Below are 23,448 nucleotides of genomic sequence, written 5' to 3'. Positions count from 1 at the left end.
ATATACACATATATATAATAAAAAAGATCATTTGTTCTTTGACTAATTCCAATTGGCTTATAAATATAATAGGTTCAGTTTCCCTAAACAATTCCATTCATATGCTTAGAAAATTAAATATCCTTGTAAGTTTTAATTATATCACTTGCCAAGCTAATATATCTTATTCTCTAAAACACATTCATTGTCAGGCTGGACAGTTGTACACACTGAACTAGCGCTTGAAAACCTCTTATAAACCAAAGATAATAAACAATATTCTCAGAAATGTTTTCATCACACTAAAGGAGTTATGTTTTATTTTATAAAGAAAACCACATATCTACTATCAATCTAATAGTTCCAACTAAACATTTTAAAACTAACATGAAACTGTCAAACCTATCAGTTATATGTTAGTTTTAGAATGTTTATTTTTATTTTGACAAGTTATCTTGACACTTAACAACCACAAATTATCATAATAATCACGGAACTTATTCCCACACATAATAGGCAGTTATTTAAAATTTGAATTTATTTTATTATTTCTATGGCTTTGTAAGTTTGCAAAGTTGTAAATTAAGGAAGCAAATGTACCAAATTAGATGGACTGAGATTTCTGAGTCAGGACTAGTAAATTTTCATTCAGAATCTGAGTTTCCTATAAGAGTGGAGGCACACCTGGATACTTTCTGTATGACCTTCTTGTGATCCAGTCCTTCCATTTTCAACCTGATAAATTCTTACCTCTCTTTTTTGTAACAGTCTTTTCAACAATTTTAAATTGAAATTTCTGAGATTCTGTATGTCATTTAACTTGATTTGTTTCTGCATTCCTTTCATATAACTGAGCTCATCAACCATTATCCCACAGCCATTTTATTGACAAATGTCTTCAGTGAAATCATAATATTTCGGAGATTCATGCATTATATTAGAACAGAGTTGTGCAATGTTTAGCATTACTTCTAACCCACAAGATAAAATACTGCAGCTTAAAAGAACAATCATAAACTTTGTGAGTGTGTAGACCTTGTTTTAATTCTAGCCTTGCCATATTCCTACCAGCTGTGACACAAAACAAGTCATTAAATCTCATTAGCCCTCAATTTTTTCGTAAGTAAAGTGGTTTCTGATTTCTTATGTCATTAGGAATATTAAGCTAATGTATATAAAACATGACAAATTGTGTATGCTCAAAAAGTTGGAATAGATATCACTTAGTAGTGGCATTATTGCAGACTATAATTTCAGGTATATATTTTAAAGCTGTGTCTTTTTTTTTTTTTTTTTACTTTTATAGTTATAACATCACAATTATAATATTGGGAAGAAAAACCTCACGTTGTTTTCTTGTGCTTAATTTAATACTAATTCTGTTTAACTTTGACAGTCTAACACTACACAAAGTACTATTACTTAAATATAGTCTGTTTAGGTAGAAATTATAAGTATTTTACATTAACTGTGAAATTCCATGCACAACATCTAAAACACTCACTGATACTGAGGTAAAATTTTGAGAGTATAGGTGTCTTTTTCCACATCAGAGAACTTCTAAAATAACAATCATTATTTTTTGTTGTTAAGAAACATTGGATTTATATTATAAAATGCCAAGCAATATTATAAGCTCTGGTGATAAAATGGTTAAAAGACAACTTCCTCCAAGATCTGGGGCTTTCATACTAACTGTAAAAGGCAGAAAATTTATTAGCAATCAAATAAACCAACAGAAAATATCAGATTATAAAAGTTGGTGCAGAAACAAATATAGCCATATGATGCATAAAGTACAGGTGGTTACTTGGATTAAGTGCTAGGCCAAGACTGTTTGGAGAAATGACAGGAAGGGTGTTCAGGGAAAGAGAATTTCAGGTGAGAGTGCATCAAATATAAAGCCATTTAGGTGGGTAAGAACTTGAAACTTTGGGAGTAGGAAGAATGTCATTGGTTCAAGTGGTGTGTGAATGGGAGATGAAGAAAGCTGGAGACAGATCCTTAGGTATTTGTAAGAGAACTGGAGTTTTGATTTTATTTTGACTATTTAGTAAGTTAAGGATATAATTTAGAAAAGGAGGTGACAGGAAATCACCCACATGTAATAAAATCATGTGGCTACTGTGTACGTAATGGAGGGATATGATTTTTAAGACTAAAAAGTAAAAATCCTCTCCATCTATTAATCTCCCAGTGGTAATCACTTATAAAAGACTGGTTTATAAAAACTCTGACTGAAGTATTGTTCTTTCCACCTTGACCTTTCATTAATTGTTCTCTCATCTATTTTCAGTTGTTTTGTTGAATTTGTAGATGTATTTACTTTTGTTATACAGTATTTTAAACAAAAAATATATGTACCATAGATGAAATTGTGAAGTGTAGTAATAAAATCAACACCTGTGAACTCATCATCAAACTTAGGAAACAGAGAACTTGCCATATGTTTTTCCCTTCTTGTAACTTCTCCCTAAGCAATCCCTGTGTCTCTCTACCAGAGACAATCAACTAACCTTTGTTCATCATTTTCATGACTTATTCTAAAAATTTATTCACCTCTCCAAAAGATGTTAATTACTTCACCTTCTTAAAATATTTCTTTAAAATGGTATCTTATTGTGTATAATCTTCTGCAACTTGTATTCACTGGCATAGTCTAAAGCTTGTCCTGGTCCTTTCCAAGAACATTTAAGTATAAGCTTAATGCTACATATTATATATTTTTCTCTGCTGGCAATACTTTACCCTTTTCTCCTTTTACTTTTTCAATTATTATTTGATATAGTGTAATAAGTTCTAAACTCCTAAATCAGGAGTCAAATGATTGAAGTCAAATATTGGTTATACCACTTATTAAGTCTGTGATATTGTACATGTTAACCTCTAAATCTCAATTTTGTAATGAATAGGAGAATGCATACCTCAGGGAATTCTTGGGAGATTTCAGTGAGTGAATACATGAAAAATACGTGAGAGAACCTAGAAGAATTAACTGAAATATTTGTCTTTTTATAATATATATTTTATATACACACAATAATTATTATATATCAGGTACCATTTCAGGTGAATAAAAAGGACAGAATTTTTATTTTACTTTTTTCTTTTGGCTGCATCATGTGGCCAATGGAATCTTAGTTCCCTGACCAGGAATTGAACCTGGGACCTCAGCAGGAAAAGTGTGGATTCCTAACCATTCAACAACCAGGGAACTCCCAAACTTTCTGTTTTTCTAGAGCCTCAAACCTATATGCAGACAATGGACATTACTGTTTGGACATTAAATATAAATATAAGAAATAACTATATTATAATAATATGTTGTATGTATAAAATGGTAAAGCTATGAGGGCAAAAAGTTTCAGAGTGGGTGCATGAAATACAATTCTATATAGGATTATCAAGTTAGGTCTCTTTAAGGAGAAAGTATTTGAGCAAAGGTAGAAAGAGATGTAAGAGTTATCCATACCCATATCTGGAGAAAGAGTACTCCATGCAGAAGAAATAATCATACAAAACCTAAGGCAGAAGCATGCTTGGCTTGTTACGTAAGAGCAGGGGAACTGGTGTGGCAAGCCCAGGTTGAGAGACTAATAAAATATAATAATAATAGAAGATAATGGGGCCAGCTCAAATAAATGTCACCTAAAAATAGTCAGGGAGGCCTGGTGTGCTGCGATTCATGGGGTCGCAAAGAGTCGGACACAACTGAGCGACTGCACTGAACTGAAAAATAGGCAGGTTTCCCACGTGGTTCAATGGTAAAGAATTTGCCTGTCAATACAGAAGGCACAGGAGACACAGGTGGGCAAGAGCCCCTGGAGGAAGGAAATGACAACCCACTCCCTATTCTTGCCTGGAAAATTCCATGGACAGAGGAGCCTGGCAGGCTACAGCCCATGGAGTCACAGAGTCAGACACAATAGAGCACACATGCAAAAATGATCATAATTCCATCAACTCTCAGTTGAGATGTCACTTCTTCACTGCAGTGTTCTCAGAAATACTCAGTTCAGTTCAGTCTTTCAGTCGTGTCCAATTCTTTGCGACCCCATGAATCGCAGCACGCCAGGCCTCCCTGTCCATCACCAACTCCCGGAGTTCACTCAGACTCACGTCCATCGAGTCAGTGATGCCATCCAGCCATCTCATCCTCTGTTGTCCCCTTCTCCTCCTGCCCCCAATCCCTCCCAGCACAGAGTCTTTTCCAATGAGTCAACACTTCGCATGAGGTGGCCAAAGTATTGGAGTTTCAGTTTCAGCATCATTCCCTCCAAAGACCACCCAGGGCTGATCTCCTTTAGAATGGGCTGGTTGGATCTCCTTGCAGTCCAAGGGACTCTCAAGAGTCTTCTCCAACACCACAGTTCAAAAACATCAATTCTTCGGCGCTCAGCTTTCTTCACAGTCCAACACTCACATCTATACATGAACACAGGAAAAGCCATAACCTTGATTAGACAGACATTTCTTGGCAAAGTAATATCTCTGCTTTTCAATATGCTATCTAAGTTGGTCATACTTTCCTTCCAAGGAGTAAGCGTCTTTTAATTTCATGGCTGCAATCACCATCTGCAGTGATTTTGGAGCCCCCCAAAAAAAGTCTGACACTGTTTCCACTGTTTCCCCATCTATTTCCCATGAAGTGATGGGACCAGATGCCATGATCTTCGTTTTCTGAATGTTGAGTTTTAAGCCAACTTTTTCACTCTCCTCTTTCACTTTCATCAAGAGGCTCTTTAGTTCTTCTTCACTTTCTGCCATAAGGGTGGTGTCATCTGCATATATGAAGTTTTTTATATTTCTCCCAGCAATATTGATTCCAGCTTGTGCTTCTTCCAGCCCAGCATTTCTCATGATGTACTCTACATATAAGTTAAACAAGCAGGGTGACAATATACAGCCTTGACGTACTCCTTTTCCTATTTGGAACCAGTCTGTTGTTCCATGTCCAGTTCTCTAACTGTTGCTTCATAACCTGCATATAGGTTTCTCAAGAGGCAGGTCAGGTGGTCTGGTATTCCCATCTCTTTCTGAATTTTCCACAGTTTTTTGTGATCTACACAGTCAAAGGCTTTGGCATAGTCAATAAAGCAGAAATAGATGTTTTTCTGGAACTTTCTTGTTTTTCCATGATCCAACGGATGTTGGCAATTTGATCTCTGGTTCCTCTGCCTTTTCAAAAACCAGCTTGAACATCTGGAAGTTCACAGTTCATGTATTGCTAAAGCCTGGCTTGGAGAATTTTTAGCATTACTTTACTAGTGTGTGAGATGAGTGCAATTGTGCAGTAGTTTGAGCATTCTTTGGCATTGCCTTTCTTTGGGATTGGAATGAAAACTGACCTTTTCCAGTCCCTTGGCCACTGCTGAGTTTTCCAAATTTGCTGGCATATTGAGTGCAGCACTTTCACAGCATCATCTTTCAGGATTTGAAATAGCTCAACTGGAATTACATCACCTGCACTGCCTTTGTTCATAGTGATGCTTTCTAAGGCTCACTTGACTTCACATTCCAGGATGTCTGGCTCTAGTTGAGTGATCATACCATCATGATTATCTTGGTTGTGAAGATCTTTTTTATACAGTTTTTCTGTGTATTCTTGCCACCTCTTCTTAATATCTTCTGCTTCTGTTAGGTCCATACCATTTCTGTCCTTTATCGATCACATTTTTGCAGGAAATGTTCCTTTGGTATCTCTAATTTTCTTGAAGAGATCTCTAGTCTTTCCCATTCTGTTGTTTTCCTCTATTTCTTTGCATTGGTCCCTGAAGAAGGCTTTCTTATCTCTTCTTGCTATACTTTGGAACTCTGCATTCAAATGTTTGTACCTTTCCTTTTCTCCTTTGCTTTTCACTTCTCTTCTTTTCACAGCTATTTGTAAGGCCTCCCCAGACAGCCATTTTGCTTTTTTGCATTTCTTTTCCATGGGGATGGTCTTGATCCCTGTCTCCTATACAATGTCACGAACCTCAGTCCATAGTTCATCAGGCACTCTATCTATTAGATCTAGCCCCTTAAATCTATTTCTCAATTCCACTGTATAATCATAAGGGATTTGATTTAGGTCATACCTGTATGGTCTAGTGGTTTTCCCTACTTTCTTCGATTTAAGTCTGAATTTGGCAATAAGGAGCTCATGATCTGAGCCACAGTCAGCTCCCAGTCTTGTTTTTGCTGACTGTATAGAGATTCTCCATCTTTGGCTGCAAAAAATATAATCAATGTGATTTGGTGTTGACCATCTGGTGATGTCCATGTGTAGAGTCTTCTCTTGTGTTGTTGGAAGAGGGTGTTTGCTAGAACCAGTGCATTCTCTTCGCAAAACTCTTATTAGTCTTTGCCCTGCTTCATTCTGTATTCCAAGGCCAAATTTGCCTGTTACTCCAGCTGTTTCTTGACTTCCTATTTTTGCATTCCAGTCCCCTATAATGAAAAGGACATCTTTTTTGGGTGTTAGTTCTAAAAGGTCTTGTAGGTCTTTATAGAACCGTTCAACTTCAGCTTCTTCAGCATTACTGGTTGGGGCATAGACTTGGATTACTGTGATATTAATGGTTTGCCTTGGAAACAAACAGAGATCATTCTGTCGTTTTTGAGATTGCATCCAAGTACTGCATTTTGGACTCTCTTGTTGACCATGATGGCTACTCCATTTCTTCTAAGGGATTCCTGCCTGCAGTAGTAGATATAATGATCGTCTGAGTTAAAATCACCCATTCCAATCCATTTCAGTTTGCTGATTCCTAGAATGTTGATGTTCAGTCTTGCCATCTCCTGTTTACCACTTCCAATTTGTCTTGATTCATGGACCTGACATTCCAGGTTCCTATGCAATATTGCTCTTTACAGCATCGGACCTTGCTTCTATCACCAGTCACATCCACAACTGGGTATTGTGTTTGCTTTGGCTCCATCCCTTCATTCTTTCTGGAGTTATTTCTCCACTGATCTCCAGTAGCATATTGGTTTCAGATTTCCTAGACAAGGACATATTCTTTTGTTATGTGCACTTAAAAATTATTTTAATTGTGTATTGTAATAGATATTAACAAAACCACACAAAATTTAAGTGTATGGCACATTGATTTATCCTTCCCCAGATCAATTATTAGAATTTTGGCAGCAACTTAGAAACCCTTTGAATGCTTCTTAATCAGTCATCTCAAGACATAATCACTATCTTAACAGTAGCTTTTCTTTTGCATGTATTTGATACTTATCCACATGAAATCATCCAGTACATATTCTTTTATGTTTTCCTTCTTTGCTTGGGCATTATGTTGCTGCAGGGGACTCTGTTGCTTTTTTATTTTCATTACTCTGTGTGTTCAGTCCATTCAGTCATGTCCGATCTTTGTGACTTCATGGACTGTTGCCCACAAGGCTCATCTGTCAATGGGATTCTCTAGGCAAGAATACTGGAATGGGTTCCCATACCTTCCTCAAGGCGATCTTCCCAACTGCCAGATTGAACCTATGTCTGCCTGCATTTCCTGCCTTACAAGCGGATTCTTTACCCACTGAGCCGCTGGGAAGCCCTTCATCACTATACATACTTCTATGATTTATGTGTCCATCATACCATTGATAGTCATTGAATTGTTCACAGTTTTCAGCTATTATTAGTAATGCTTCTATAGAGATTTGTGGACATATTGTACTTTTGCATTTATTTCGTTAATTTATATGTGATTAATCTGTCATGTATTAGTCTAGCATCTCCATGAAGGCAAAGATGTTTGTGTTTGCCTTTCCCCTTTGTATTTTTTACATTAAAGAGGCCAATTAATATGTTTATAGTTAATTAACCAATAAAACAAATGTGAGAGATTGATTCCAAGTATTTCAGTTTGAATTTTGAAGTATTCTTCAATAGAAACATTTTTTATGTGTCAGGTTTATTCCATTGGTTTTCTTATTGTACTTTTATTATTTTTGCTTTGTTTGTATGTGTGATATGTGTATTGTCTGACCTATATAACAAAATAGTATTTCCAAAGGATAAACATGACCCAATATTCATAAACCAATTGTCTAATATTTGAGGATTAGGTACTTCTATTATTTGAGTTCAGATATATTTGGAACGTAACCCTTTTACGAGCTTGGTTTCACCATTAGTACTAGTTAGTATTATAACTTTTTAATCTTGGAAAAGCATCTGAATATATTTTGTTTCCTGTTCACAAGACTGTTGTTTCTTTTTTGATCCCTAACTCTAATAAAGTAACTAAATAGTAAACCAGAAAAAGTCTCCCCCCAGAGTGGAAATTATCAGACACTTAAAAAATTGAATTTCAGAATTTATATAATGATGTAAGAATTTCAGTTCTCTATAAAACTTCCTACTATATGGAAATGAATAAAGATCAATTGACTTCCTTTGTTTCCTTCTAAAGATAGAAAAATCAAGATAGTATGTAACCTGTAAAATTACATTGATCTTCTTACAAAATTTATAGAAAATGTTAAGTTTCAGTTCAGTTCAGTCGCTCAGTCGTGTCCGACTCTTCGCGACCCCATGAATCGCAGCATGCCAGGCCTCCCTGTCCATCACCAACTCCTGGAGTTCATTCAGACTCACGTCCATTGAGTCAGTGATGCCATCCAGCCATCTCATCCTCTGTCGTCCCCTTCTCCTCCTGCACCCAATCCCTCCCAGCATCAGAGTCTTTTCTAATGAGTCAACTCTTCGCATGAGGTGGCCAAAGTACTGGGGTTTCAGCTTCAGCATCATTCCCTCCAAAGAAATCCCAGGGCTGATCTCCTTCAGAATGGACTGGTTGGATCTCCTTGCAGTCCAAGGGACTCTCAAGAGTCTTCTCCAACACCACAGTTCAAAAGCATCAATTCTTTGGCGCTCAGCCTTCTTCACAGTCCAACTCTCACATCCATACATGACCACAGGAAAAACCATAGCCTTGACTAGATGGACTTTTGTTGGCAAAGTAATGTCTCTGCTTTTGAATATGCTATCTAGGTTGGTCATAACTTTCCTTCCAAGGAATAAGTGTCTTTTAATTTCATGGCTGCAGTCACCATCTGCAGTGATTTTGGAGCCCCCAAAAATAAAGTCTGACACTGTTTCCACTGTTTCCCCATCTATTTCCCATGAAGTGATGGGACCGGGTGCCATGATCTTTGTTTTCTGAATGTTGAGCTTTAAGCCAGCTTTTCACTCTCCTCTTTCACTTTCATCAAGAGGCTTTTTAGTTCCACTTCACTTTCTGCCATAAGGGTGGTGTCATCTGCATATCTGAAGTTTTTGATATTTCTCCCGGCAATCTTGATTCCAGCTTGTGTTTCTTCCAGTCCAGTGTTTCTCATGATATACTCTGCATATAAGTTAAATAAGTTAAATATAAGTTAAATAAGCAGGGTGACAATATACAGCCTTGACGTACTCCTTTTTCTATTTGGAGCCGGTCTGTTGTTCCATGTCCAGTTCTAACTGTTGCTTCCTGACCTGCATACAGATTTCTCAAGAGGCAGATTCCCATCTCTTTCAGAATTTTCCACAGTTTATTGTGGAATCACAGGCTTTGACATAGTCAATAAAGCAGAAATAGATGTTTTTCTGGAACTCTCTTGCTTTTTCCATGATCCAGAGGATGTTGGCAATTTGATCTCTGGTTCCTCTGCCTTTTCTAAAACCAGCTTGAACATCAGGAAGTTCACAGTTCACGTATTGCTGAAGCCTGGCTTGGAGAATTTTGAGCATTACTTTACTAGTGTGTGAGATGAGTGCAATTGTGCGGTAGTTTGAGCCTTCTTTGGCATTGCCTTTCTTTGGGATTGGAATGAAAACTGACCTTTTCCAGTCCCTTGGCCACTGCTGAGTTTTCCAAATTTAGTAGCATGTTAATAATACTCGTTCTTTTCATCCCAAACTATTTCTTCTTATAAAATTCTGAATTAAGTAAAATTTTTGTTACTAAAGCTTTAATTTAATGCACATTTAAATATTATATTCTCATAAAATTACAGTGAAAATAATTTTTTTTACCTTAGAAATTAAAATTACTAAATTCTATCTAGAGTACACTTGTATGTATCTTCATATGTATCTTCTATGTATCTACACATGTATCATATGTATCTTTTAAATTCTCATATCATATTACATTTTGGGCTTCCTTGGTGGCTCAATTGGTAAAGAATCCTCCTGCTATGCAGGAGACTGCCTGCAATACAGGAGACACAGGTTTGATCCCTGGGTCAGAAGAAGGAAATGGCAACCCACTCCAATGTTCTTGCCTGGAAAATTCTATGGACATAGGAGCCTGGTGGGCACAGTCCATAAAGTTGTGAAGCATCAGATACAACTGACTTACTAAACCACCACCATTACATTTATTTCTTTTAAATAGTTATAATGACTTCTGGCATATGCATTTAAGAATACACTTAATAAGAACCAATGATTATCATTAATTTAGTTCCTGATGTTCTCATGCTCCTGTACTACAAGCATGTGGAAGCTGTGTATTTGCCAGATGCCAGAAATAAAAGCCTCATATAAGCCTATATTACAGAAATAAAAAAAAAGAGTGAGTTGTGCAAAGGTTCACTGTATAGTGATTTTATTTCCTTTTTCCTTTTTCTTCATCCAGAGCCGAATTCGTAGAATGTGGAATGATACAGTCCGAAAGCAGTCTGAGTCTTCCTTCATTACTGGAGATATAAACAGTTCAGCGTCACTCAACAGAGGTAATTAGAAATAATTTTTCATATTTATTCTTTTTGTGATTACTTTAAGAAGTTCCTAAATGCATTTCTTTATTTGCAACTTCTGGACTTTATTCCATGTGATAGGAATATTGCAAAGATATAAAACGTGGTTGAGTGTAGCAGTGTATTCCATTATTCATAAGGCTTCTTTTCTCAATCCTGAATTTTCAGATCTTTTCTGAAAGTAAGTTAAAAAGTGAGAAATTTCTTTCTCTAGTCATCTGCCACTGCTATAAACTGGTGAGTTGTCAGGCCTCATTGGAAGCTGTGAAAATGGGCAATTATGTGGCTATATAGTCTGCTAAGCATCATAGAGTTCCACATTGTCCCAGGTATAGAGCAATTTCTTAGTCTTTGTGGAATTAAAATTATACTGTCTAATATACTTAAGGCAACCTGTGTATTTGTGGAAAAATCCTGTCTAATCTTAATATCAGTAAGACGTGTTCAGATAATATTGGATATTTAAAGATACAGAAGGAAAAACCCACTATATGTAAATTTTATACATATATGTATATAATAATTCTTTCAGTGTGTAGATGCTTCTGGTTAAAATTTTTCTGGAATATCATTTAGATTTTAAAAATGGTGTTCCCTTAACTACTATTTTGTTTGTGCTTGATCTTTCTTATTCCCTCTGTCTCTCTCCCTCTCACTTTCTCCCTCTCCTCCCCCTCCCCATTGTAAGTGTATGTGTGAGTGTGAGAAAGAGAGATTAAAATTAAATTGACTGCAGTAAAAATGGGTAGAAACAATGTTTGTGCAGAGCTGGGGTACACTACAGTCTGTGCTGGGAGATCTTTAGAACATAGTTTTATCTTGGGGATGGTGCTGGCATGAGCACATTTTAATCAGACTGTCCTAAAAGAGACATTTTTTGATGCATACATTCGGTGGTTATTTTCATGACTTTTTTATGATCAATATTGTTATTTTTATTAGCTCCAAACTAGAATTGCTTGCTTTAAACCTGCTTCTGTCTACTTTTTGTTACATCAAATGCTACTTAGAAACAACTAATTCACTAATTATGGCTTATGATTAAGAATGATTCAAATACTGGTGTTCTCGATTACTTTTAGTCAAATAAGTTGCATCTTGTTTATATAAAAGAAGTAATAACAAATAGTGTCTAAGTTAAATTTGATTTAGGGATTCTTCCATGTTGTATAAATCTTGATTGACTTCCATGCTTATATGTGTGGTAGTGATAAAGTAACTATAACTTAGTGATGATATTAAATTTTCTACAACACTTTTGCTTAAGTTAGAATGGTGAGTGCAAATATTCTTCCAAATATGAAGAAAATACATTAAAATAAAACAATTTCCTTCTTGTATTTTTTTTTCAGTTTATTTTACATAGTATCTCACAAGTGTTCTCTTTTTAAGTTTACTTTTATGATTAGTTTTATGAAAATTTAAATATGAATACTCTTAACTCTTTGACATACTTTCTAAATCAGAGCAAATATATTGTCTAAAGTTTAGGAAATAAATTGCTTTCATAGTGACAGATTTTCTTTTTACTTTAAATAATATATAGAAATAATACATTGAAAATGTATGGTATGCTCCTTTAAGAAAACTATTCTTTTATTCAAAGCTATTCTTATTAATAAGATTTTTTGTTAGGAGTATCTTGCATCTAATGATCACAGAAAGCATAGAATGTATTATTTAAACAAAAGATGAGGTTTGATTGTAATAATGCAGCATTTATTTGCTTACTGTGAAGACAGAGAAAACATGTAAACTACTTGGCTTAGCATTGTGATCTAGATTTATATTGACATTAAAGTATGTAGCTTTATTAAAAATTATTTTAAATGAATAATTTTTATGACCTTGATTTTAAGGTCAATTGCACTATGTAAGATTGCTTTGCTCTTTTTAGTTCCTTCTCAGAAATTTCATCGACTTGGAATATGTGCTATGTATGACTAGGTCAGATGAAAATATATTTAAAGAAAATAATAATATTTTATATTGTCTGATTATATATTAAATCTGTTTTTAAAAATCTTTAGTTTTAAAGGATACTTCTTAAAGTTACTGAAGAAAGGGTACAAAATTTCTTGTGATATCCAGTAAGTTATTTGATGATGACTTTGAGGAGAGGGTAAAACTGACTTTATGGCTTGTTTGAAGTATGCCTATGCAGTGATCTTTTCCTTCAGGATATATATTCTTCCTTTCACTCAGTGACTTTAATGGGGAGACATCATAGTGATCTTCTTGATCTCTTGTATTAATTTCCTAGTCCCCCGAGTCAGAAACTCCTCATTTTGTTCTCATCTCATTATTTTTTATCTTAGATGAGTCAGTACTTTAAAATTTTATTTCTTCATATAGTATCTCTGAAGCTAGTCTTTAACTTCCTTCTTTAATCTTGTCTTGTTCCCCAGGGTCCTATCTTCCCTGCATTCAGGCGTGTGTATCATATTTAGGTAGGTGGCATATAAGATTCACCCTTCCAGATAAACACTTCAGTCACCTCAGCAGCATAATTATTTACATCTATGTATTCAAAAGATTATATTCTCTATTATTAAAATAAAAATGTTAGGCACTACATCTTTACATCTTCATATATTCTAACTTCCCATTCATTCTTAGTTTCTTACAGTTATAAGTTTTTAATTTCGAACTTCATTTTCCTCTCTTTCTAAATTAGATATTTTAAATCTCTTATGTTTGTCTGTAGAGTGCTTCTGACCTTTGAAAACTACAAGAAGTTGTCTAAAAATCAGTCCTATTTTCAATTCAGGATTTCTTTTCTATTCATACCACTGTCCAATTCATTTAAAGAAAATTATCTTAAATTTCTGTATGTCTTATCATCTGTTCTTCCAAATAAGAACCATTATTATCATCTTTGGGATTCATTAAGAATAGAAGATCTACCATGCGGTGAATAAATCCTTCTCAATGGTTTATATTTTTTCAAATTATCTCTAATGTTGGTTCTTGAACCAACTAGTTATATCCTATGTATCAGATTATCTGTCTAGAATCCCCAATGTGATAAATTTGATTACTATTGGGATTGTACTCCTTGGAATCAAGCAAGACTTTGGAAAATTTATGATAATTTTCAAATTTATGAAATCATTCTTAGACATTCTCTTGGGGATTTTGTTATTTGGTCACCTCATCTCTTTAAAAGCTTTCATTACATTGTCCTTGGAATATCTATATTTTGAAGATGTTTTCCAAGTGTTCCCTATACATTTTCAGACATTTTTCTTCTGATGACTTGTTTGCCACAATGCTACACACTCATACAAATCCAGAATTTCACGAAGCCAATTCCCCAAATCCCAGAACTAACATCAAGTTAACTTCACCCATGCCACTGTATACACAGGGAGAAGGAGCTTTTTGAGAGCCCTGAGGTGATGGTTGTTTACAGAGAATTTCAGAGAAAGCTAACTCTGATCCAAGCCATGTTTCACAAACCCCACAGGATAGTTTGTTCCTTTGTTCATTTAAATATATACAATTTGCATATACCTTGAAGTCATCCTCAGTTCTCAAGCTGCTCCCAGGACAATGGAACACTAACTCAAATTTTTGGTAGCTCAGAACTCCTGATAGTAGTAGAAACAATTTGTAGCTAAGGTTAGGTTTCCCACCTGTATCCCCTACCCAGTCTCTACTGGCCAAACTGTATTCTGAGTATTTAGATTAGCAAACTTGAGTTTGATCCACATATGTAGCATTTGATGAGAAAGTCTCTGGTAGTTCAGTTATAATAATTGTTACATGTTTCCACTCTTTTTGTAGATATATATAGAAATTGTGATATTTTCTGAAATGAGATCTTATTAGGCTCTATCATCATGAATAATATTTACAGCTCTCATTTTCTTTTTGTTTAATAGTTGAATTGACATCAGAAATTTCAATTTAAAAACAAGGTTTGGTAGGTAGCTGCTACCAATATTTCTGAATTCTCAAAAGGTGCCTCCCCGCTCCCAGCTGTGGACTGCAAAAATGTGCCCCATTTGAGTGGGAGAACCACCAAAAAGGCATTTCTCTTTACGGAACAATGACTTGGCTAGTACTGTGAATTTTATTTTCCCCTACTTCCCATTCTCCATCCCATCAACGTCCCACACAATGTAGATTTTTCTTCATGGAGATATGACCAGTAAAGCTGTATTTATGTAAGCCAAGTTTAAGTGTTATATGGCAGAAGACTGTCTAATCTGTAGCTGTATTTTACATAGCAGCTTTGATTATGAAGTGTTAACCTAGGAACTTTCAGTAAATTGCTGAACTTTTCAGTGTCTTTGCAGTACAGATATAAATAGTACCCACTTCAGAGGGACCTTGAAAGGATTGAGTTAATATATCATAGTTGCTTACAACATGCCAGGAACATAATAAGTACTATTATGATTATTGTATTCACAAGTTCATTAGTATTTTCTAACAACTGAAAACTGATTCTTGCCAATGCTCTCAAGTAATCAGATATTAAAATTCATCATTCATTGCAAAGGTTTCTTTCACTTAGTAGTTTCTAGTAATAGGTGGGAGGAATGAGGTAATTACCTGAATGTCAAGTAAAAGAAATAATTTACCTAATATGGTGCTCCCCTTGACACTAACAAAAGGAAATAAACTAATAAAACTGAATTGTCTCTTTTGAATTAGAAATTAAATGCAAATTACACCTATGTAGTTGCATTTTCTATTTTTGATTTGTATCTATATTTTAGCATTGAGGAAATAAGTGTAAAATATTTTTTCTCCCTACCTTAGATAGTATAAACAAGCACAACCTTCTCTTTCCTCCAAGCCCTCCTGTGCTTCAGAGGCTTCGAGACTCTAGCTCAATGTAGACCGGTCCTCTAGATAACCAGATACATAGCAGAGTAGAAATATGACTTGTTCCCTTTTTAAATTCATGTCTTCTCAGAACCTGTATTCTCTTTCCCAGGAGGTCGGTCACTGGGACAGATGAAACTTCACAAGAAATCACTGGCTGTCTCCTTAAAATTTAGGCTACTAAACATATTTTATTTTTATATTTTTAAGAAAAATGCAAATGAAAAATATAAGTGGTCTTTCACTGGAATTAATGATTCATATATATTAAAACTACTAGGGTGAAGGCTCAAACTCATTCATCACCTTATTAATGTCAGTAAGTATAATTTGGCTTACATGCATATGATATGTCTTATTGCCCCCAAAGCCTTGCTGTTTTGAAGGATTATAAAATCACTGGCTGTAAATATTAACAGATTCTATTATAATTTGATATCTATTTGTGAAATCTGGAGACACCGTTAATCATATGCCTAAGAGAACTTGCATAGCTAACAGATCAGACTGGGCTATATAACAAATTACTTTGTTATGAATAAGTATTATGATGACATGAGTGCAAATGCAGTAAGTATCCGTGCATGGACACATTTTTTATTTGAGATTCACCATTTTATTTATATCTAGTATTTTTTACTTTTATATTTGTGATTGTTAATGAGGCAACAGTGATTTCTGTGTTTCTTTTCCTTTCTATGTGTCTTCAATATTCCAAAAGTATATGATAAAATAAGAGTATCTCCTGTTTTAGGAAAATCAGTTCGTTACACAAAAGCAAAATGGATACAGATTTTAAAAGTGAAATATTGCATCAAATAGATAATGTAACAATGCTACTAATAACCTGATTCCTTGATTCCTCAAGGAAGACCAAGTAACTTTCAGAATGAACTTTCCATTGCAATATGAGATATATTAAATATTGATCTCTAGTCAGTCTGGGGCATATGTTCTTGCTATAAATTGTTAGCAGGAACTGAAAAAGAAAAACCTTTAAAATGCTTGCCCAGTGAGTCCTACTTATGTTTTGCTCTTAACTTTGTCCCTTTGTTAGGAATCCTTGAAATCATCCAGGCTGTTGCAGCCAACTAACTGTACAATAATAAAAATGGTGTTATTACTGTTGTTATTATTATTATAATTTTTAAAGATCTCTTCACAAAGAGGGTTATTTATGTAGAGTAGATTTCTTATTTTTATTGAATATGATCTTTCTCCCTTTATATTTAATTTACAGTTAGCAGTATCTCTTACTGCTTTTTTATAAACCAAACAAGCCACAGTGAGATACCTTGGTAACTTCTAAATATGGTGCTATAGAACATTTCCAATTAGTTTTAAAATACTACTGTTTTGTATAAGTTGCTGAGGATGTAATTTTTTTATTTTAGAGAACAGTATCTTTTTTGAGAACTAAATATGAATACTCCAACTTATCTTCAGAAATTACTAGTGTTCTTTTCTCTGCTAGAACACAATATGCTCCTTTTTAGCCTTCATAAATTTGAAATTTCTCCATTATTGTGTGTAACTGTCATTTTCTTATTGTACACTGTTCATTATTTATTATCCATTATCTTTATATCCATGAAGAACTTGGGTTTCTTGGTAACTTGTCCAAAATCATGTGGCTAATAAAGTACAAAATCTAAATTCCAAACAAGGTCTTTCTGACCAGAGAGCCCTACTTACAGCAATAAAAATTTTCATTATTTTCTTATGATGACAACTTTTCAGGAAGCTTACTGAGGATTAGAATTAGAGATCTTTTCCAAGAAAGTATTTCAGAATGATTTTTATTACCTTGTATGGAAATAAGTTGTTCTTAAAGCACAGTTATTCACATCTTTATTTCTTAATTGCCTCGATATAATATTCATTTCCTTTCACTTTATTTTGTTCTAAGCACAGTTCTTTAGTATGGATTCATTCATCCTACTCACTTAGGGAAACTAAGATATTGTGAGTAAATTGGGAGATGGATTGACAATACCATTTTTTTACAAAATGATTTGATATTGAATATGCAGAATTACTGTTTAACTATATATTTAAATATAACTGCAGGACTTAGGTTGCAAGAATTTATGATCATTCTTTTTTCCTAGAAGTTCTCAAATACCCAAAATATCAAGAAATTTTATTAGTAGAATCCTTTTCTCTTTTATTTTTAATTTCTTGTGTTTCAGTAAAAGGATGAATATTTTGATTAGAGAAAAGATTGTGTTAAAAAAAAAAGCTGGTAAATAGCTTCTGCCTATAATAATTTAGTAATAGAACCAAAGATATAACTTTTGCACATCTCTATATTCCTGAATTTGATGTTCCTTGAACTGTGTCCTCTCAGAGGGCAGTATAATAATACTGAGAAAAAAAATTGGAAATTTATTTGAGTTGATTTCAATTAGGCAGTGTCAATGTTGTAAGTTAAACTTATTAGTTTCATGTGCTAATTTCAGGTTGAAAAAATCTATGAAACATCTTCCAATTCAAAATCTAAAAACAAACAAAACAAGACTGTACCTCTCATATGGAAAAATGCTCCTACTATATTATAAGCATAAAAGTTGTGATGGCATAAATGCAATATATAATATCCAAAGTTAATTGAGTCATCACTTGTTTGGATTTTTTCTAAGAAATAGATTATATTAACTTATATCTGCTATTCTGAAAGTGAATAGAAGCTAGTTCATTTACATGAAAAATTAAAATGTAGAAATGGGATATATTTTTAGTATAAATAAAGTCTTATTAGGAAAAAAAAATACTTAAATTGTCACTGCCAATAATTCTATAGTATCCAGTAGTCCCTGTTTATTGCATAGTGAATCTTTCATTTTATATAGTTCAACCTTATATACAACATGCCATTTAAAAGTAAGTATTTATGTGATAGGCACTCCTTTGATCTTGTAATAGGTTTTCCTCATAACTTATTATTATAAAGGATGTGGGTTCTTCAAAAACTAAAACAAGTTACCCATCACATTCATAGAGTAATGCACAACCCCAGAAAATCACTGGAGAACTAAGATAGGTTTAAGATGATATTACAGATTGAAGGAAGAGAGTTAGTCTTGATGTAGGAAAATAGAAACAATATGTTTCCTGAAATAGCCTCAGTCTAAACAAAACAGAGCTGAGCTGATTATGATTATATGACAAAATAAGTTTTCTCTGAAAAACATTATCAAGAATCTCTGTATTCATAGACACGTTGTTTTAATTCATATCTACTTTTCTCTATATACTTTTTAAATAATGTTTCCAAATTTAAAATTCAAACTTTAGCTGGTATAGGCTTCCCCTTGTGGCTCAGACAGTAAAAAATCTGCCTGCAATACAGGAAACCTGGGTTTGATCCCTGGGTTGGGAAGATTCCCTGGAGAAGGGAATAGGAGCCCACGTCAGTATTCTTGCCTGGAGAATTCCATGGACAAAGGAGTCTGGCAGACTACAGTCCATGGGGTCTCAAAGAGTTGGATACGACTGAGCAACTAACACTAACTTTCACAGACTTTCTTCATGTGAGTTTGGATAATTTACACACTATAAGTTTGCCAATATAGGGCAAAAAATTCTATGAAAAGTCATATTTTCTTCAAATTGGTATTTTAGGTTGTTTATTATATTTTCCTTTGTTCTAAAATTTGTTTTATTCAGCAAAAAATCACAAGCAGTTTGTGATTTACAAATGAATATAACTGTGGGAATAACTACATAGCACATTCTATACACTACATTCTTACTAAAAAGAAATGTGATTTACTGCTATTTTACCTGTGGTTAAGCACTTTGGGCCTATTATATTTGGGCTCAGTATTCTTGTTTTGAGTACTATGCCAAAGTATTCAAAATGTCTAAGTTAAAAGCATACAGATATATATGGCTCTGACCACAAAAGATGAGTTTTAGAGATGAATGACTGAGTAGTATAGGTTCATCATTTCTACTTGCAGACCATCCACCTCCTATTTTGTGAAGCAAAGACTCACCAAGAATTCTGATTTCCAACCCTGCCACCATTGACTTGAGTAGTCAAAAAACATAAAATCTCTGAGAAGCTTTCTTTCAGCTAATTATGTAAAAAACAACAATGAATACCTAATGGCATAAATTTCTTCAATAAAGTACAACCAGGTTGTGTTGCATTGCAGAGCAAAAAAAAAAAAAAAAAAAAAAAAAAAAATATATATATATATATATACACACATATATATATACACATACATAAAATAATACCTTAAAGCTTTTAGAAGAAAATATATTTTAGATTTTAGATTAAAGGAGTTCTTAAAAATAAAATAACAAACATAAACTACAAGAAAAAGAGAATATTCTCAGCTCAAAATTTAAACAGTACTCAAAAAAGGTGAGCTTCTGGAAGGAGATGTAAACAGTACATGTAACAACAAAATGTTAATGCCTACATTGCAATGAATGTCTTCAAATTAATATATAAAATTCAACAATCTAATATGTATGTGGGGAAAAGATATGAATCAGCAATTCTCAGAATAAAGAACACTTACAATCAATAAATATATGAAAAATGACTCCATCCCTCTAGTATTCAGGAAAATGCAAAGTATAAGGGTAGTATGATATATTTCATACTCTATCAAATCGGCAAAATATCAGCCAAACAATACTAAATCCTGGCAAAAATTTAAGAAATATGGACTATTTGTGAAAGTGTGCATTGATACACATGTATTTGAAAAAATGGAAAATGTGGGCAACATATGACCCATTAATTTTACTTCTAAGTATGTATTGTAGAAAAACTCATGTATCTGGACAAGAAGACATGTATAAAGCCAATTAGCACAAAATAAGGGAAAAGAGAATAGGTAAAATCTAGGCCTCCTGACTCTAAAGCTCTGAATTTACATATTAAAATAGAGGCAACACCTCTACATTCAGAATATTCCATTTTATACTGAACTAACAATAATCCAGTATTTACTCTGGAGACAACATGTCGTTGAAATCCATATTAATAGATTTCCAGTGAATGAATTAGCTATTAAAAGAAACTGAAGTATCTCTCAACCATTTGAAAGAAATTTAATAGGCAGGTTGATTAAAATTTAATAGCAAACTTGTTGGCTATTAAAAGTGCATAGTGTGATAAATCAAGATGTCAGCTCTTCAATTTATGACTGAGAAAAAGTGATGAACGAGCTTTTGAGTTTCAATAAAACATCTCTTCTTTGACACTTTGTAATTTAATTAATTGTTTGAATAAAAACAGTGGGAAAATATAAAGATATGGTTTCTATGGTTTTAAAATTTGTATCACTTTTAAGGACACCATGCAGATTATTTTACTTATATCATTATAAAAATCTTGTTCTTAATATGTCTGTCTCTATTTTATAAAGTAGCCCTTTAAAATTGATTTAATCATTGCTGGCACTTTCAGTAAATTGCATTTGTGTACTGATATTGTTTAGTTACACAAAAAAGCAGAAAAGTAGAAAAAAAAATATTTCAAATAGAAACTGCCTATTGAATCAGTTCTCCATAGGTCTAGAGGTCTCTTTTATCTACTTTTATTTGTTATATAAATTAATATGTGAATATGAAAAATAAACTAACAATTTACAGAAAAGCATATGATGAAAAAGTAATACATTACTATAAGGTTCCTAATAAAATTTTGTTGAAACATATTTTTGGAGAGGATGCTAAAATATGTTTGAAAGTCATTGACTTAAATATATTTAAGAAAAACTACCAGAGTAATTTTGGCCACCTGATGTGAAGAGCTGACTCATTTGAAAAGACCCTGATGTTGGGAAAGATTGAACGCAGGAGGAGAAGGGGATGACAGAGGATGAGATGATTAGATGGCATCACCGACTCAATGGACATGAGTCTGGGTAAACTCCTGGAGTTGGTGGTCGTCAGGGAGGCTTGGCGTGCTGCGGTTCATGGGGTTGCAAAGAGTCGGACACGACTGAGCAACAGAACTGATAGCTACTGATACTGACTAGAGTCATGTGTGACCTTGAATAAATCATGAATGTCTCTGAACCTGTGTTTCTTTACATATAGTGTGATGATGGTCAGTTCAGTTCAGTTCAGTCACTCAGTCGTGTCCGACTCTTTGTGACGCCATGAATTGCAGCATGCCAGGCCTCCCTGTCCATCACCAACTCCCGGTGTCCACCCAAACCCATGTCCATAGAGTCAGTGATGCCATCCAACCATCTCATCCTCTGTCGTCCCCTTCTCCTCCTGCCCTCAATCTTTCCCAGCATCAGGGTCTTTTCAAATGAGTCAGCTCTTCACATCAGGTGGCCAAAGTATTGCAGTTTCAGCTTCAACATCAGTCTCTCCAATGAACACCCAGGACTGATCTCCTTTAGGATGGACTGGTTGGATCTCCTTGCAGTCCAAGGGACTCTCAAGAGTCTTATCCAACACCACAGTTCAAAAAAGATTTAGATAATGTTAAAATCTCATTCCATTGTAAATTCTTGGTTATAACCTTTTTCCATTGTTACATTGCCATTGATTAGGTGATACTTACATATGTAAGGTATACTTTGGGTATTTCTGAATCATTTCTTCCAGATTTCTTGTTTATTTTAGGTCCCTTGTTAAAGAAAAAGACATGTGTTTTTTTTTTTTCCCCCTGTATATCACTTTTCTTAAATATTTAAAAAGGAAGTAAAAGCCACAGTACTCGCATTCTTGTATGAGCACAGTTGAGCACACAAACATACACCTATTTTGCATACAATTTTAAGGGTTTCACAACTTTGTAGAGACCATTTCCTGCTGAAAGAGTCCTTGCTTTACACTGCAATTAGTATTCTAAATTTCTATAGAAAATACATTATTGGTGAAACTATTTTTATTTATACAAAATGAAGTCTCTGCTATGGGACAGTATTATTATCTGAAGACAAAAGCACAAAGACATCACTCAAGCGTAACTCTGCTTTGTGTAAAACTATGACTTATATGCATTGGTCAATATATATAATGAAAATGACATCATAGAAGACAAAACAAAACTATGCCAAACCAAAGGAGAGAGAACCATGAGGGAATTGAATGGAGGATGAGGTATATTAAGGAGGGGGGAATCATCTGGGTAAAGCTATTTTATTGAAATAAACCAAACAGAACATTTACTATGCTGTATATTTATACATAAGAATTTGAAAATTGACGTATATTGATATGTGACTATTAGAGAATGGTTGTATTCAATTGGTTCATTGAATCACCACAGTCTTAAATTATACAATTTTGCCCATTTAATATGATCAGTATGAATGTAAGTGCCCTTTTTTTAATGAAGTGTGAGGGGCAAAGGAGAGTGATAGTTCTAGTTATTTTAAGAGCTTTTCAGTATACTTTTGTTAGCCTGCTGTCAAGAAGAAACATTGTTTGAATTATGTTTCTGAATCATATAATATAGATTCAAGTGAGATCCAACTGTGATCTTGTTTCAGATCTGTTCTTTCCTTCACAATTTCAAAGCAGGTGACTCTGCCTTAGATTTTCCGTCCTCAATTACACATATCACATTGAACTAGCCTATGCAGTGCTGTCATTCAGGGCCTCCCAGTGTCAGAACACATAGTTTAGTTTCCTAAGAAAAGAAATGTAGCAGGTTTGCGGTAAAAGACTACACATTTGAAAAGAATATACTCATCATTCCATTCAAATTTTACTCATTCAAAAACTTATATATCAACCTCAATATTTAGATTTTTTTTTTTTAAAAAAACCTCTTCTTAAAATGACTACCTTTGATTTTACACTTAGTCTTTTTCAGTAGCACAGGGTCTGACAAAAAACTGTCAGAAAAACCTCTAAGTTTTCAGTGTGGAATATGAAAATCCTATTTTGTTTTCTATC

At 34.0% G+C, this 23,448-nt stretch overlaps 1 protein-coding gene across 10 annotated transcripts in view; it reads left to right on the top strand.

Moving 5' to 3' along the window:
* The window catches only part of ADGRL3 (adhesion G protein-coupled receptor L3), a 955,586-nt gene that overhangs the window by 910,625 nt on the left and 21,513 nt on the right, over nucleotides 1–23,448 (top strand). For all 10 annotated transcript variants that reach the window (XM_044945849.2, XM_044945847.2, XM_044945844.2 and 7 more), the window contains one exon: nucleotides 10,599–10,695. In XM_044945849.2, coding sequence (XP_044801784.1) covers nucleotides 10,599–10,695 — 97 coding nt within the window. The remainder of the gene's footprint in view (nucleotides 1–10,598; nucleotides 10,696–23,448) is intronic.

This window comes from Bubalus bubalis, chromosome 7 (genome assembly GCF_019923935.1).
Source record: "Bubalus bubalis isolate 160015118507 breed Murrah chromosome 7, NDDB_SH_1, whole genome shotgun sequence".
In the NCBI taxonomy this organism is placed as follows: domain Eukaryota; kingdom Metazoa; phylum Chordata; class Mammalia; order Artiodactyla; family Bovidae; genus Bubalus; species Bubalus bubalis.
The sequence above is the reverse complement of the archived record's forward strand: the minus strand, read 5'-3'. Positions and strand labels throughout refer to the sequence as shown.